Source organism: Orbicella franksi, chromosome 4 (genome assembly GCF_964199315.1).
Source record: "Orbicella franksi chromosome 4, jaOrbFran1.1, whole genome shotgun sequence".
Lineage (NCBI taxonomy): Eukaryota > Metazoa > Cnidaria > Anthozoa > Scleractinia > Merulinidae > Orbicella > Orbicella franksi.
The window spans coordinates 12,994,801-13,012,300 of record NC_138148.1 but is presented as its reverse complement, the minus strand read 5'-3'; the positions used below and the strand labels follow the sequence as shown (position 1 = coordinate 13,012,300).

The window sequence follows — 17,500 nt, the reverse complement described above, 5'->3', positions numbered from 1 at the left end:
ATGTGAGAGAATATCTGCAGGACTTTACTGGCAGAGCCCCCTGCAACAAGAATGGCCATACATAGCAAGAAATTGCCAGCAGGGATTCCAGATCCAGGCATGGTTGGCTGGCTGTGCCATATGTTTTCTTTCTTGCATACATGACATGTTGCTTTAACAACAGCTTCAGTTCCAAATGCGCTTGCCGCCACCATAGGATTGTCAGCTTTGCACACATGACAGAACTTAAACAGCAAAAAAAGCTGAGAAAGGAATACAATATGTTTCGGTTCTGTGCGGAGATTTGTGTTCTTCAGAAACAACCTACAATGGGAAATAAATAAATGTGTAAATGCACAATACATATTTTATGAAACAAACCAAGTGAATGGGAGGAATCACTTCATGCCAGTGAGCTGAGCCCCAGTTTATTTACATGTACATTGCATTTATTAAGAAACAAAATCTTATATATAAGATAGCCTAACCGGTTTGATTTGAGTTCATCTTCATCTTCTGTTTCAGTTGTTTCTGTTTCTGCTTCTGTTTCTGTTTCTGTTTCTGTTTCAGTGTATGACTGGTCATCCCACTCCTCCTCTTCCTCTTCTTCTTCACCACCATCTAGATCTTGATCGTGTGGCTCACCTTCTGTGGAAGACACTGTTTCCTCTGAAACAACAACAACAATAAACTAGTTTGAGCAATAATAAAACTAAAGTTAACAAAAATATTAAATATTTTACAATTAATAAGGAAATAATACATGCAATAAAATATTATTTAGTTTGTTGGTGCCACTTTTCAACCAATAATAAGGGCTCTTGAACATGACTTTGAATTTGTAATATGAAATCTACAACTGATCCCCCAAACAAAACTTGAGGGAATTGCAATTTAGTGCAGTTACAAAATGAAAGAGCTCTTCACTTGTGGCTGCTACATACCCATAGGCTCAGACTTTTTACTGCATGTAGCTTCCACTTGATCCTGGTCAATTTCAAGATGTTTTTGTAGTCGTTTTACTGAACATGGAAGAAGAAAATCATATTAGCAAATATTATTATGTTCAAAGAAAATAAATGGAGGATTATAGAAAAAATTGAATCATATACCTACATGTACTTTGCTTTGTGAAAATGGGCAGAAGAATGGAAAAATAATATAGCAAATCTTGCTAAATATGCACTAGAGCATATCTATAGACAAACATCGGAATGTAGAAATTGATGCTGATTTCAAACTGAATACACTTACATACATGTACCTAATTTTATCCACTGCCTCGTAGAGGAAAAATTTCTAATACCAAAATTACCTGTCCTTCGCGAAAAACCATGCTCCCTCCTTACAGCAATCAACTTCTCCTGGTGCGATTTCAGCTTGTTTTTTAGCTGTCTGATTTTGTTGGCCATGACAGCACATGTCGTACATTCCTTCAGGGATTCCTTTTCGCTCTCTGAAACATCGTCTTCATGAGCGCTCAATATTTCACAGATGTCACTTGTCTGCTGTAGGCTTGTACCTTCCAATGAATCTAGAACTGGAGTCGGAGAGCTAAGTTCATCTTCTTGTGCAACTTCCGGTGAGGAATCTTCTGCATTTTCGGTACTTTCAGAACAACTAAGCCGTGATACTGCTTGCATGGCCGCCTGTATTGTCTGTTTAAGAAGGAAAAACAAAATAAATGCATACTCTGATCTTCAATCGGTGCTTCAAGTTAACAAGAAAAGTTTACAGTGAAATAAGGTGTCAAATCATCTCACCTTTCTCTTGTTGCGCTCTGACTGTTGTGGTTCGATCACTTTTCCCACGGCATGAATTGTCGGAAAGACAGCGACCCCAAACTCGTCCCTATTTAGACGGGGGATATAAGGTGTGCTTTGGCCAGGCAAACTTGCGAACAAACGTTGAAAATCTTCTGGCTTGAAGTGCACTGAACAGATGGCCGAGTTCTTCGAAGGCTCCCACTTCGCTCTCTTTTGCTTTACAAAGTCCCCCCACTTTTTTCGTCTTTTTTTCGCTTGTGGCCGATCGTCACCAAAATATGGAATACAGTGAAGCGCTATTCCATTTTCTAAGTCTAGGGTGTTGCTGCAACCGCCTGCAACACACCTCGTAGGCATTTTAGCTGCAAATTCTTCACGAGCAACACAGCCACTACAGTGAAATGACTAGCGGCGAAACACGTTTCGTTCCTGGGTAGACGTCACAACTACCGCTGGACCCATTCCCCCCAAAACTCGGTCGTGAAACAAAATGGCGCCGATTTAGGGCGATTTTCGCGTTTTCGGCGGGCCATAGAAAATCGAGGATTCAACCAAATGCAAAAGTTTTTTCGCCGAATTAGTTTTAACAGTAAGTTGATTCATTTTAGCGAAAAAAAAATTTTGGGGTTAGGTGCACTTTAAGATTAATTGAACTAAGAGTAATTGAACCAACATCGCCTCCCCGTATCAAAGCTTGGTTAAATTAAATTATGAGGTAGATTACTGGCAATTCATATTGCATGCAAGCTTACCAACAAGTAGGCCAATCACCAGAGAATTTGCTCCAAGTATCAATACATTCATCGCCATTGCGTCTGTGTCTCGGTCAACCGAGCCTGGTATATTCTCTGCTGGAATTCTGCTCACAGCTCCAACACCCAAGTTGACTACAGTAACGGCAAGGGACGTAGACATCAATCTGTTCTCGAACACATCGTGTATGGGCTTGACCCAGCAGAAAAGCATTCCATACATTCCAGCGACGACCCATGCCAAGCCAATGTAGGATCGGCTCTCTTGTCCCACGAGAATGAGAGCAGATGTGAGAATTACTTTACGAGATATTTCAACAAGTTCCCAATACCATGAACGAGTTTGGTAGTTTTCAAACAGAAAACGTAATCCTGTGATCATTTCTGTACCAAGGCCTGTATCGCTGTCTGCTGCGGTTAGTATTGTTCTGCGTTTTCTCCAGAGGGCGATGAATGAGGCGGTAGGCAGAGCAAAGATGTATGCAGCAGAAATGTATGCCACTGTAAGTAAGTGGTTGTACTTTGCTCCTTGACACTTGACGCTATAATCCACTTTGAGGTACGCGTCACAGATCTCTTCATTTTGGTCCCTACAGAGTTGCCGGCAAGCGAACGGCAGGACACTGGCTGTCTTGGAACACGTGCTAAGGTAGGTTACATACAGGAAGAAAAACAAATTTCTGTACAAAACCTCTTTTGTCTGTGAAATTTTGCTCGACTTTTCCATGTCGTCTAGGCCTTGTCGTTTTAAGATGATCCTCTTACGGACGCAGTAAACGGTGCCAAAAGCGCCGGTGACACCGATATTCATTGCCATAATCAGACATAAGTCTCCAAGGGCATCCACGCGTAGTCCTGGGAAAAGGCAATGGATTGGTGCAATCTGAAGTAAATTCATCTGGAGTATACCTGAATACTTAGAGATAGCTTCCAGGGAACCTGGCCATTTTATGTAGGAAAACACTTCCAGTAAACCATGGGTCACCTGGTAAAAGCCGATTACGATCTTAAGTTTTGAGAAAAATGTGTCCACTAGATTGCGTCCTCCATCCTGTTTCACCCTTGTTTTGCTCTTCCAGACCAGAAGGGCAACAATTATCGATACAATGGCTGTAATAACGACCAACTGTCCCACAAACCATTTCCTTGACGGACATTGTTTACATGTTTGCAACTGTTTGTAATATCCTGAACTGCAAACTGCGCAAACTGGTCCTTCGTACTCATGTTTACATGGTGAATCTAAGCCACCTTCGCATGAATCTTCAAATGGGCATTTATAAGGCGTTGGAATCGGATAAGGATATTGTATGGAGAACCTATCTAACGCTGGTGAAGATGCCAAAAGGTTTTGAATAAAGTCTCTGTAACGTTGTTTGTATGTCTCGTTTCGCCACTGCCACCAGAAACCAGGTTTTAAAGAAGCATATTCTCCTTTACATAACAGTCCACCTTGCCCACATTTGTGACACTCGGCAAATAGACTGGTTCGATAAAATCCTTTCAGGCATGGACAAGCACGGTATCCAGCGAAAAAGTCAGTTTCTGTCCCTAGTGACAAGTAAGAAAAAAAGATGTAAGTCTTGTTAAGTTTTCTCAAACGAGCAAAAATACTTGGAATTCATGATTCAGTTTGATCTAAATGGAGAGAGATCGGTAGCAGTGGCGCTGCTAAAAATTACATTTACAAGCCCTTTGGATTAATGAAGTGCTTCGTGTCAAACTCTATGTACTGTAGCTAAGTTAAATGTGACATTTTGTGGCTTGTTCTTGTTTCCAGGTTGGCATAGACATTGTTGCAATTGCCTACTATTTCCAGTATGTTTGTGACAGAAGGCTCACCAAGAGTGCGGCTCTCAGCCACTTTTGGAAATTCATTATCCGAGGTTTAGAAGTATCAGTAGAGACCGCTAGTTGGTTTATTCAGTTTACCTAAGTGTTTTTCGTTGGAAAGAAATTTATGGTGTTGAAAGTATTCAATGCATTAAATTGTATATTGTGAGTAATAGCGGTGTATTATTAGTTAGTATATATTGTATTGTAATTAAGTAACGTACTGTGAATAAAGATCTCAAGATTCCAGATGAAAAAAAAAAGTAAAATCTAGTCTCCTTAATTCTACAAATCCACCTTTTTTGAAATTAGCTACATGCATATGTCTCATTCAATCGGAACATTTTCAGACTTGGTAAGGTTGCAAATATTCAGACTATTCCTTCAAGGCCCTTGTATATTTTACAAATCCCCTAAAAGACTAGTAGGCATCCGTACAATAGGTTGACATGTTGGTTATACCTAGTGGACAGGCTTTACAATCCAGGACGGATTTTCCTGGAGCTTTGTCAAATGAGACGTAAGAACCATTCGGACATTTCTTACAGTCATGGGCGATGTAACCGAGAGTGTCAGAGTAAAATCCACCTAAGACGAGGAAAGGATGTTAGACTGAACTAGAAGCCTGTTTGATATAATATATTTTTTCTTTATTAGCATTTATAGCGACCCTTTGTTGACTTAAGAACTATCACGTAGAGACCAACATCGCCAACTGGATGTATACGCAGTTACGGCCTAAACCCGAAGTATTTTGACAGCAATAGGTCACCCCTTTATCAGTGCTTGTTGATTTCACAAAGATAAAATCCTCGAGTTTGTGCGTAAAGAAGTGTATTACGTGGAGGTTGTTAAAACATTTATACAAATTTTAGCTGCGAGCGCTCGAGCTTCGAGCGCATAAATAACAGAATCCAAAAAGAAAAAAAGGTAAAGTCTGCATACGAGCCAAGTGGCCCACCAGGTTGGAGCTTATCCCGGTTTCTGTAGCATGAAGCGACTAGGGGTATTTGTATTCCCCCCTGGATTGGATGCTAGTCCATCACAGGGGTACCCCCAGCATTAAGTTCACCGGTACCCATTTAAACACCTGGGTGGAGAGAGGCACTGTGAGAGTAAAGTGTCTCAGCTGCTCAAGAACACAACACAATGTCCACGATCCAGAGACGAGCGCGCTAACAATGAGGCCACCGCGCCTCCACAATCCAAAAAGAAAGCAAAGGTAAATGTGAAGATTTGTGAGCGTCAGTACATTTTTGTAACTTTGCAAAATATTAATGCCATGTCAAACCGAGGTCTTGTAAAGGAATTTTTTTAAATTTCTTCCATGCGTCTTTTGACTGTTACATCCAATGACTTGCTTGACTACAGTAGATTTCGATATGTCTCAGATTGAATTGTGATTGGTTACAATAGTCAACAAATGTTTTACTCTACTCTATGTTCTTTTGTACTAGAATGTCCTGTTTTACTCCACTGGTCATAAATACAGTTGTAATTGGTGTAAAGTGTTATATAAACGTAGTTTGTCTTGACAAACTGTGAAGGAAATGAAGCGCGGTTTAAAAGCTGAATAAAATGTTCTTCAGTAGCGTTGTCCTAACAAAAACAATAAACAAATAAACAAACAAAAAACATAAGAGGCCCCTTGGTGGCAATTTGTTTGCGTTATAAGGTTAGAAAGAAAGCTTCAAACCAACTGGATGAAAGTTTTTTACATGAAGGATTTCATGTATAAATAAATACCTGGCGGGCAGTTTATACATCCTTGGTTTGTACTAGACCAAGGTTTCACAAAAGTCCCCGGAGGACAAGGTAGAAACACATTATAACTGGTATCGTTATCAGGGTCTTGCCTGAACCCTGAATGTAACAGAGCCCATCCTAAATTTCCGTCCACAGGGACTTTGATGCCTTCTGTACGTGAATCACGAGGATACCTAGGAGATAAAATTAACTATCAATATTGATTTATAGGGATGCAAGTTAAACATTGAAATAATGCTAAACTTCCTTCTTCAATAAAGTCCTTTGTGAACGTGTTGCTCTGTTTTCTTGTTGTTTCGAATGTCTCTTTTATGATTCTCGGTTGATAATTCCTACTGGTATATTTCCAGAAGTGATCAAGAATCGGACATTCTGATTGGTCAAAAAGTTCGGCTTATGACGCTGTATTCAACGCACCAGACGGTGAATATAACAGTTCTTTACTTCGTTACCAAATAATCATGGAGGGCAGTTGCTGAATGAGATTTTCATTAATTCAAAGGACTTTCCTACATGTGGTAAATTTTAGAAATGAACTTCCATTGCCTTTGGACCGACATTTTTTCAGAAAGTGCTATTTAAGGCATTCAAAAATCGGAAACGCGGTGGTTTCCTAGATCAAACTTTACAAACTGTTTCACGTATTAGTTGCAAGGGTCTGAAATTTCTTTTGCTTATAATTGAGTCTCTTATTTTTCGACGGTGAGTGCAACTGTGAATGAAGACAACAATGATAAAACACAGATAGTGTATGAGTTGCTTTTTCGTACTGTTTCTTTTGTCAACGTACGGTAGGCGATGCCGACCGTCTGGCCACTACATACGATGTAAACCATGCTGTTGGTACCAATAAGTAGAATCATATTGAAGAGAGTCGCTAAAAATTTCTTGGCGAACAAGGTCATGAATACGGAAGTTTCTTTCCTTCGATGGCCGCAAAGACACAACGATCAACACGTTTATTTGATATCTCTCTCTCGTCCAAACGAGGAGGTTGCGAGAATCTGTTTACGGGTCTTTTGTTGCACGGACTTCTGTCTTGCACGTTCTCCGTCTAAGTTCTACTATTTCTACTGTTTCTTCTTCTGCTTCTTATACTCAAGCACTACTACTGCTTGACTAACAAATGCACACGAACTTAAATACCATTTCGGTAGCCATGTGTGGGCCACATGGGACGAACTGAACTTGGAGGATAAAACATCTTTCTAGAATACTGACCCAAACACTTTCACGCGACTCTCAGTAGCGAACTACAAAGTTCTTGTAACGACCGATAGAAACAAGACTAACGTGGCAGCTACAAGATAATAAACAATCGATGATCTCGTACACACGTTTTCAGTTGTGCTTTGAATATGGTGGCCCATCAAATGCAGCTTTCTGGACTTCAGAAAAACAAAATGGTGATGTACTATGTGTTGCTTGAAAGCTGGATTTGACTTTTGAAAGGACTGGTAAAGCTACGGCCGATAAAATGACTGCAAAGCCGTCGACGAAAAAAAATTGAAATTGTGCTTTAGAGTGAATAATCAACTGAACCACCCTGAAAGAAAAAACCAATCGTGTTTTTGAACTTTTGAACGTTTTTATGCTTCTAAATAATTTTTTTTTATTTTTAAGTGGAATACCAGCAGATCGATTGTATTTCTATTATTCACTGAGATTCTGGGAAATTCGCAAAACGGGTTCTTGAAGAACACTAAATAGACTCACATTTGGAAAACGTAGGGCTGAAGAGTAAGTAGTCTATTAGTGGCACTGAATAAAAAAGAGTGAATGCCAAGATGCCCCTGCCATTTTTTTCTCATTTGAAAGTCTTTATCAAACCAAAGTGACCGTGTTTCACTCAGCTTGAAAAAGTAATCGTCCTGTAACCCATGGCAATTTTGATGCCACTGAATTGAGTTTTTTATCCGCAGGTCATATGTCATTTAAATATTGAGCTAGAGAGGTGAAAAATGAAGGTAACTAAGCCCACTTGTATTGTTAGGAAAAAGGGCAAAACGCAACGGTAAGAGAATACATAAGGAAACACCGTTGAAAACATGCATGAAGTTATCTACGATCCTTGTCCGAAACGTTACCAAAAAGAAAGTACCGCTTAGTCGAGGAAATTAGGAATTTTTCAGTTTAACTCTTATCGCTTCCACACCAAGAGAAGATTCCATTGATTTTCCCGGGGGAGTCGATCAAAATTGATTTATACTTTGCCATTGAAATGTATTACAAACAGCTTTTCTTCGCAAGTAAATATATAAAAGATCATATATTTGAGCTATGGAGGAAGATGTAAAGACAACAATGGTTATCGCAGTTATGCATGCAACTAAAGCACAGCTGCATGTTCGACATGCAAGGAATTGTTCTATTTGAAAGAGACACTGACAGGTATGAAAGTGAAGAATGATCATCGCAGTAAATTTTCCAATTTAAGCAATTGGAAAGAAGAAGCCTGAAAAAAATCAGGGCTTCAACGGGATTCGAACCCGTGACCTCCGCGAATGCCGGTGCGATGCTCTACCAACTGAGCTATGAAGCCACACATTGGGAGCGAGATCAATTAATTGAGTTCATATCTTAGATTTGAGCTCATATCTTAGCTATGAAGCCGCACATTGGGGGCGAGGTCAATTAATTGAGTTCATATCTTACATATGAACTCAATTAATTGTTCTCGCGCCCAATGTGTGGCTTCATAGCTCAGTTGGTAGAGCATCGCACCGGTATTCGCGAAGTTCACGGGTTCGAATCCCGTTGAAGCCCTGATTTTTTTCAGGCTTCTTCTTTCCAATTGCTTAAATTGGAAAATTTACTGCGATGATCATTCTTCACTTTCATCTACAACGGCAGTTCAAATATGAATTATTATTTCATATCTACTTCACGTCACTGACAGGTATATTGTGCAGTTCTGGTCAGGAGAGTAATATCTTAATGTTCGTGCTCTTCTATTCGTCATGACCCTGGAACAGAAGTATGTCAAAATAAACATGGCAATAATATCGTTTTAGAAGTTCCAGTATTGCTCTAGAACGAAGATCTAGTACCCAGATTGAAGATCTAGGAAGGAAATCCGGGACGTTATCAGCATATGCAAATCCATAATTATATAATATCTTCTACTACTTGACAGCTAAGCGAAAAATCTGTAACTTATTCCTCAACATGATTCCGCCCTTTTAATCAAGCATTTGAAAATATCATGGGATTGAAATTTGTCAGTGCTAGAGGAGCCATGGTTTATATGCAGTATTTTTTTTGAACATAAAACTGGTAACAACACAAAAAAAATTCGGTAATAGACATAAGACCAGTAACAACAGACAAAATTTCTCGATTCCGATTGGATAAGCTAAGAGCTGTGCCGTTTCAGCGTGACACGAGTGCAAAAGGTGAAATACCAGCGCAAATCACAACAAAGATTTCCGAAATAAGTATGAAGATTCTTAACAAACTGGTGATGGTCATCCGAGGTCCTTTGGAAGGTTGTCGAAGCTGTTTCTCCCCATCCTTACCGCGCCCGCAAATTCGCACGCCACGTCATGCATCGAGCGCGCGTCAAGTAGCAAATTAAACACTAGTGTACTGATAGGACAGATGGCCATTGCTATAGCTTTGCCTGGATTTAACGATCTTGGACGTTCGTTGACCCCTATATATCTTTTGATGGATCATTTTCACTTCCGATTTTCTACGTTTAGCGAAAAAATGAAGAAAATCTACTGACTAGAAATTTGAATTTTTTCCAAAATGCACTATCGAATTATTTTTTTTTTATATATGACTTTTCCTTTTTCTGTGCGGGGTTTTTATATGTCTCTTACAGGGTTAAGCTTTGTGGAAACGTTGACAACATTTGGAATTATTAACGCAAAGGATTCACTTATACAAAATATTACTAGGAAAGTTTGTCTCCGTTGATTCATCTTTGATATTTTAAGCTAAAAAGCTTGTACACCGCGTCAAGTTTTCAAAATCAGACTAGCTTTCCACACACTTTATCTCTGAAACGAAGTCCGTGATCCCCAATATCTTTATTTCATTTATTTGTTCGCAGTAGAAGTTTGAAGTTCGAGTGAAACATTTTCGCGCGGACGTCCTTAAGGCTAACCGAAAATAGTCAGATTTCCGGACAATCTTAAAGAATAAAGAGAAGACATCAGAAAACTACCAAATACCAGCGAAAAGTTTTTAGAGATTTTCAAATGTTAGCCAAACACTTCCGAACATTTCCAAAGAGGTCCAAAACATACCCGAAGAGTAAAAAGTTGGCCGAAGATCACGCGAAGATTTCCCAAGAATTTTTGATATTGTCGGAAGGTTTTCGAATACGTTCGTAATTTCCCGAAGCTATTTGGAAACGAAGACCAAGGACACTTCCCACATGTCTGAGTAATGAATGTACAGCCAAACTTTATTTCAAGTGATTTTTACAAGAAATAACACGATTCTTCTGATGAAATTTAATGTGAATAAACACTTGTAAATTTACTAGTGTTCATTCATTTCAAATTACACTATAAATCAGTTGATTGCCTCTACTTATGTAAGCAAATAAAGAAGCCTCGACTGTGATCTGTTCTGTTGTAAAGCACGTAGGAAGCGGTAGAGCACGCAAGAAGTGTAGGGGAAAGCACGAGACGTTGTTGACTGTTTTCCCCTACTTCTTGAGTGCTCTACCGCCTCCTAAGTGCTAACGAAGCGAAAGCTGTCAATCACAAACTGGACTTCGGCTAAGCCTTCAGTTCCGAGTAGTTTCGAGCGGCTTTCGAGAGAAGAACAACGCCTTCAAAGTTGGCTTTTTCGTTAATTTTTAAATAAGGATCGAAAAGCAGGTAAAAGTTTGTAGTCCAGAGGAATCCGGCCCTATTGTGGCTCATAAAAACGTGCACTTTTCCTATGGAAATTACGAAACCAGGAGCTCAAAGCCTACGGATGAAAATGTGAAATGCTGAGTAGAATTTGAAAGGAGCTACAGTTATTTACGGCTTGCAGCCGCTTGCAGCCGCTTGCAGCAAGATTGCTTGAACTAGCGTAAAAGCTACAAAGACTAAACTGCTCCCACTGGTTCTACTCCGAGCACAGAAGAAAATATCAGAGCAAGCTTTGAAGTGACCATTCGTCGGTTCGCTTCGCTGAGATGCCCAGAAAACGAGCGTTACTACACTGAATGTAGGTGTTGTTTAAGCAATTGCATTTTTACAAGAAGAAAGCTTCGCATCATAAGCAGAGACAGCTCAATTATTGTTTTCTGTCGTTGTTTTACTTCTTAAGTATAATTTCTGCCATCGTAACAACTATGATGTCTTTTATTGAAGCACTGGTTAGGTTGAGAATTTGTTTATTTCGCTACGTGTTTTCTCGGCGAGAATCTAGCAAAACCTGTCATTTTAGTACAATTTTAACACTACTGTTGCTAACAATAGTCTCCGTGAGCCATATTTACTACAGACATAGAGCTCGTTTCCATTGCGTTTGTCTGAGTCACAAGGGATGTTTGATTTGAGTCAAATTTGTCAAAATTCTGAATGAAAAAATTTTAAAGCCAGCCTACAGTCATCAATCCGTGCTCTGTTCTCTGATAAATCACACTTTTTCAGCCAATCAGAGCGCGCGTTATATGAAAACTTTATTATAAATATAATTATTAAAATAAGATACGTCACAGTTGTAAATCCTGAACACGAATACCAACGAATGAATCAAATGTCAATGCCTTGAGCTTTGTCCGCAGCAAGAGTCTGCATTTATCAGAAAATATTACTGTTACTAAGGGGTTAAAGACAAATACAACAACAATAACAACAACAACAACAACGACAACAACAAAACAAAACCAAAACTCAAAACTTAGCTTGGAAAATCCCTATTCTCTTTCAATTACGAAAAAAAACCAGCAATTTAACATTTTATTGGCGGATCTAGGGGAGGTGCCCGGGGGGACCGGGCTCCCCTTATTTTGGAAAAAAATCGCAAAAGGAAGAAAAGCCGGCAGGGCAAGCAAACCAAACTCAAGGTCTGGATCCGCCACTGCAATTATCGTAACAAATAATACATTTAGCTTTTTTAGCCCTAAGACGTACATAGAAACTTTTGAGCCACAAGTATGCTGTACATTATTGAACCATATTAGACAGGTAACATGAATAAATGGGTAAGCTAGCAATTCTTTATGGAGAAGGTTTGCAGCTTTTCAAGACCATGTTTTAGATAATTAGATAGAGCTGAGGCACCTCAACTGAGGTTAATCGAGTAATATAATTCAAATGACACGGTACTACTAGTTACAAACAGTAATTTACCTCCCTAACGATGTAAAAAATGTGACGATAGAGCCTTATCTCGTCCCCTGCCCGATCCCTCTAATTTAATTCTCGAAAGTACACGCGAAGTTACACCCGTACCATGCTTCAAGTTTGGGGGGGGGGGGGAGGGGTTGGAGGAAACCCCCTCCCCGCGTTTTCGTTGGAATAGGACATCTTTAAGAAATTTTCTTCAAAGCGAACAATATCGCTATCCCTTCACAGTTTGTTGTTTGAACAGCTTGTTTTAATGGTCAACATTTGGTTGAAGCACATGCAACTGAGTGCTCGGCATTCTTGTCTGACCCATCTAAGAGAAATTCCCACGCTCTTCAACTTTTGAATCTATGCTAGTGAAAAAAAACAAGATAAGGACAAATATCTCTCCTGAAAGAGCGAATTTCCGATATTAGAAAGATACTAGACGATTACAGTGTCAAGTGAGGTTCCGGGCTCAATTGAACTGAGTTTAATCAACCTTTCTCCTTTTCGACTCTGCAAATACCTCGTTGCAGAACTCGTTGAGGTTGATTTATCACAAATTTCTTGCCAAGTGATTTGTTCCAGTGCCCATGTTTCCTCTTCCTATTCGTCAGTGTTGCTGTTTAATTAAGGTTTTAGGGAGCAATAGACCAGTGCACTTGCATTGACCGAACAAATTCTCTTTCCGCTTTGGACTATGATATTTTGTATGGACTAAATGAGCAGCGGATTAAACTCAACATGCCTCAGTAGACTCAACACTTTTTAAAAATATATCAATTCAGATGACATGTGAAACTTTACAAATCAGTCAAGGACGGGTGCGTTTGTCAGAATAGTGGCAGAATAATAGCGCAAAGATTCATCAGTAAATCTGTTGGTGAAACTTACATTGAAATGGTATTATTGCCAATTCTAAATGCCTCCGCTTGAATTGTCTTTATAGGATTATCTGAGAGCAAGCTAGAAATAAAAAGACAAAAGAGAAGCGAAATTAGCACCAGAAATTAATTAAAATCTTCTTAACTTTTTGAACTGCGTGGAGTGAAACATGGTATAAATAGCTTTCTGCATAAGTTAGTATCGCATACTATAAGGTTTATTAAGTCTCAGTTGCTATTTCCCATACTCTGATTAAAATCATAGTGTTGCACTTTGCTCAATCTCGCACAGAAACTACTGCAAAACTAGACTAACAACACGTTTCTTCTCATCTATCGAGATCTAACGATCTTCGTCCTTTTCTCCACATGGGATTTCCAATCCCATAATATGCAAGTTGGGGCCGGGCCCAGTCGCTCTCTTCCTATATTCGCTACAATAACACATCATGTCGCTCAGAGACAGAACAGAGAAAGTTTAAACAGCACGGTTAAAGAGATTCTCTTGAATGGCCCCAAGTGTAAAATCGAAGCTGCGACTTAAGGTGTCCTGAGATTTCAAGGGACGATTTGAGAAAGTACTAATAATGCAGAGTCCCTGCTACGAGCAGCAGAAAGTCCTTACCGCTGTGACTGCGCAATCCCATTTATAAAGGATGCTGGTATACTGCTAAAACAATAATTATCTCTGCTTCAATTAACAAGTGTTAAATAATACGTGTGCTTTGGCTACGAATAAATCTTCATAAATTGTTATTAAATTTATCGCCTTTCTAAATGTGCTGGTATTTATTCGTTTCGTATAACCAGTGCTCAGGTAAATACTTACATTATTTCAAGTTGATACATGGTAAAAAATGCTCGATATGGAATATTCTCTAACAGGTTGCTTTTAAGAGATCTGCATGGGAAAGAAAAAAAAAAAGGCAAGTTAGCCGCGTAATGAGTCGTGCATAGTAGTTCGATAATGCTTATTTTGAAAACAACACAAAACAAACAAACAACAAAAAACAAACAAACAAAACACATGGCGCAATTGATCTTATTTAGATTTACTCAGAAAACTTCTTACAAGTAGGCGCGCTAAGAACGGTTCATCAAGCTAACCGATAAAATGTTTCGTAGGCCTATGGGAAAACAGCTGTCCGTAGAAATTTTAAGAACGAAGTATACTTTTAGATCAAAAACAAAATCCAATGGCTACTTCAGTTCATATGCATCTATTGTCTTTTTTACTAAATGTTCCTGTTGTTTCGGCATGCCTGAAGAAGGAAAGCAACCGAATTTATTTATTGAAATTTCGCGATTTGGCAAACGTGTCGCGATTTGGCAAACGTGTCTCTCGACATTGCTTTTATCTTGCTATTGTCCAAATATCTGGCAATAAATGAATCATAAGGACCGTTATTTCTTATTCTAAATGAGTGAGAAAATTACTTTATCGTGACTGGCTGAGAGAGGGCCAATTTATCGTTAATTTTTTAAGGTTATACAGGCAAAAACTAACGATAGACAAATCCGACGTTTCGGCGACATCTTGGCGCCATTGTCAAGGGAAACTAATTAAATATGCGATTTCAAGAGTAACTAAGAGTTAAGAGTTACTAATTTGCATAAGTTAGACAAAGACCTTAGAGCGAACTGAGTCTGACTGTACATTTAAACGCGGTCGTAATTGTTTAATGAGTAACATCTCATTAACGAGACAATCAAACTTGTTGTGGCATTTTTTCAAGACGCTAAAACAGTTGCGAAGGTCATGCGGAATCCTGCCTGTTACTCATTAAACAATTACGACCGTGTTTAAATGTACAATCAGACTCAGTTCGCGCTAAGGTCTTTGTCTAACTTATGCAAATTAGTAACTCTGAACTCTTAGTTACTCTTGAAATCGCATATTTAATTAGCTTCCCTTGACAAAGGCGCCAAGATGTCGCCGAAACGTCGGATTTGTCTATCGTTAGTTTTTGCCTGTATATGTTTACCTAAATCATTGTTGATTGTTATTTTTTAAGGTGGCTGGTAAGAGTTTCCAGCACTTTCCAAGACTTAGATTGAAGCTGTAATCATTGTATCAAAAACTGCTCAATCACTGCTGAACAAGTTGTTTTCATTTTTTTTTTGCGAGACAATAGGTTACCATTGCAACGGTATAAACTGCTGAAAACCTTTAAATTCAGCTTTTACTGCCGCCAACTCAAAAACGAGCTCGGTGGCCCCCTCATTCATATCTTACTCGTATGTGCTCGTATATTGTTACTAGTATGTACTCGTATATTACTTGGATGTATTCGTATGTCACTCGTATGCACATCTATCTTATTAGATATATGACGAACAAAGACATCTCAGCCAATTTGAATCAGAAATGTTTACTTCTTGGCAGTAAGATTCTACTAAGGTGGTCCACAATATGCACTTAACATTTTTCAAATTCTGCCTCAAAATTCAAATTTTAATTTGCTTTATAATCACTTTGATTCGGGTTTGAAAACAATCCATCAGGAAAAGATGTAATAGCGTTGAAGTCCAATGACCTGTGAAAAGGGCATTTCATGCAGTAAGCGAAACAAGGGAAAAAATATATGTTTTCCAGTGTTGGAAATTAAATTTAAAAAGCAATCGCCATTTCCTAGGGTGACTCTGAAGTAAACTCGCCCGGTGTAATCTTCACTCACCCGGAAAGATACCAACCCTCCCAAAAACCATACATTTTTGTGGTATCTTGTAATCACAAATAGCAGAAGCAGGTGGCAGAAGTCATATAACGTCATAACCAACTTAGCTTGTACATTGACGGGTTAAATTAAGTTATTCTTCTACCTGCCTTTTATCTTTATGTTCCCTTTATGGGATGGAAAGAAATTTTTGCTTTAAAAATTATTGCCAACCTTACAGCATTTTATTAATCTCTCATTTTACTTACAGGTATTCCAGTCTCGTCAGCTTGGCAAACACTCCGTCAGGTAGAATTGTAATATCGTTGTCACTCAAATGCCTGTTAAAAGTATCAGACAGTACTCAATTAAAACAGTAAGCTGTACGTTCGAGATTTAATAACGAGAACAACTCTCACTTTTGGGATAACCGATAATTGCATGTTTCTGGAAAACGAATTAAATGGGACCTCTGTACCTTTGCATATTGGTTAGTGCGCTGGACTGCATTCTGCATCGAGCGGTTTGGTGGGCAGGTTATTTTTTTTTTGGTAAAAATAGTTTACTCTCAAAGTATCCGGGGCTGCAAAGACACAGTTAAACTAGACAATATTTATTTCAAGTTGTCTTCCAATATTTTGATACAATAATATTTTCCAGTGAAACTGTGTGTAAAATAGCCATTTTGTGGCTTCGAGCCCCAGAAACTGACGATAACCTCTGGCTTGACTCTCATGGCACCACCAAAAGAAAATTCAGAAACGGGAGTCTCTGTGTTAACGTCGTGCAGCACCAAGCATACCTGATGTTTCCCAGGATGTACATACATACATACATACATACATACATACATACATACATACATACATACATACATGCATATATTTTTATTGTGTTGTAAAATTAGAAGTACAATTATAACATGCCCGCGGGTAGCTGAGCTCATCTAGGTGGGTCTTGTTTACAGGAATTATATACAGCTAAATACAACTAAATACAACTAAAGGCAACATGAGAACTAAAGAAACTAAAATTGACAACAATGACTAGAGACCACTGATAAGCTAAAGCATGTATGAAAACGTTCCTGATTAGGTGTGTTGGCCTCGTTGTTGGTTCGCTCGCCTCTGGATCAAGCGGTCCGGGTTCGACTCCTAGCCAGGGATATTGTGTTTTGTTCTTGAGAAAGACATTTCCCGGCTCTCACAGTGCCTCTTTCGACTCAGTTGTATAAATGAGTACCAGCCAATTCAATGGAGGGAGGGGGGAACTCCTCGACGGACTGGAATCGCATTCAGGAGGATTAGAAATACTACTCCTAGTCGCTTCATTCCACTGAAACCGGAGATAAGCGCCGATCTGATGGGCCACTTGTTGGAAGAACTGTACTTTTAACTAACTTAACAGGAAACTTACTTAAACAGAACAAGTGGCTCCAACGTGCCATACTTATCACTATCGACCAACAAACTACTTTTGGCTGAAGATGACTTCCGCTCAGGTTGTCGCAACGTCAGTCACCAAAACAACTACTCTAGGACGACCCTCTCCAGGGAAATCACATTATATGAACTATTC

At 39.1% G+C, this 17,500-nt stretch overlaps 2 protein-coding genes and 1 non-coding gene across 3 annotated transcripts in view; all 3 read right to left on the bottom strand.

Annotated features, from left to right (window-relative positions):
* LOC145484388 (uncharacterized) overlaps nucleotides 1–2,179 on the bottom strand; it is a 4,401-nt gene extending 2,222 nt beyond the window's left edge. Inside the window, exons 1-4 of the mRNA XM_081463003.1 lie at nucleotides 1,295–2,179; nucleotides 924–1,001; nucleotides 468–648; nucleotides 1–303 (exon numbers count right to left, since the gene is read on the bottom strand). The exon at nucleotides 1–303 is cut by the window's left edge and continues 46 nt beyond it. Coding sequence (XP_081319129.1) covers nucleotides 1–303; nucleotides 468–648; nucleotides 924–1,001; nucleotides 1,295–1,622 — 890 coding nt within the window. The 5' untranslated portion in view covers nucleotides 1,623–2,179. The remainder of the gene's footprint in view (nucleotides 304–467; nucleotides 649–923; nucleotides 1,002–1,294) is intronic.
* Nucleotides 1–17,500, bottom strand: part of LOC145485520 (uncharacterized) — a 25,513-nt gene that overhangs the window by 6,284 nt on the left and 1,729 nt on the right. The window contains exons 3-7 of the mRNA XM_081464183.1: nucleotides 16,192–16,263; nucleotides 13,276–13,347; nucleotides 6,077–6,270; nucleotides 4,793–4,918; nucleotides 2,498–4,048 (exon numbers count right to left, since the gene is read on the bottom strand). Coding sequence (XP_081320309.1) covers nucleotides 2,498–4,048; nucleotides 4,793–4,918; nucleotides 6,077–6,270; nucleotides 13,276–13,347; nucleotides 16,192–16,263 — 2,015 coding nt within the window. The remainder of the gene's footprint in view (nucleotides 1–2,497; nucleotides 4,049–4,792; nucleotides 4,919–6,076; nucleotides 6,271–13,275; nucleotides 13,348–16,191; nucleotides 16,264–17,500) is intronic.
* On the bottom strand, nucleotides 8,566–8,639 carry Trnaa-ggc (transfer RNA alanine (anticodon GGC)). The gene has a single exon. It is a non-coding gene; the product is annotated as a tRNA-Ala (tRNA).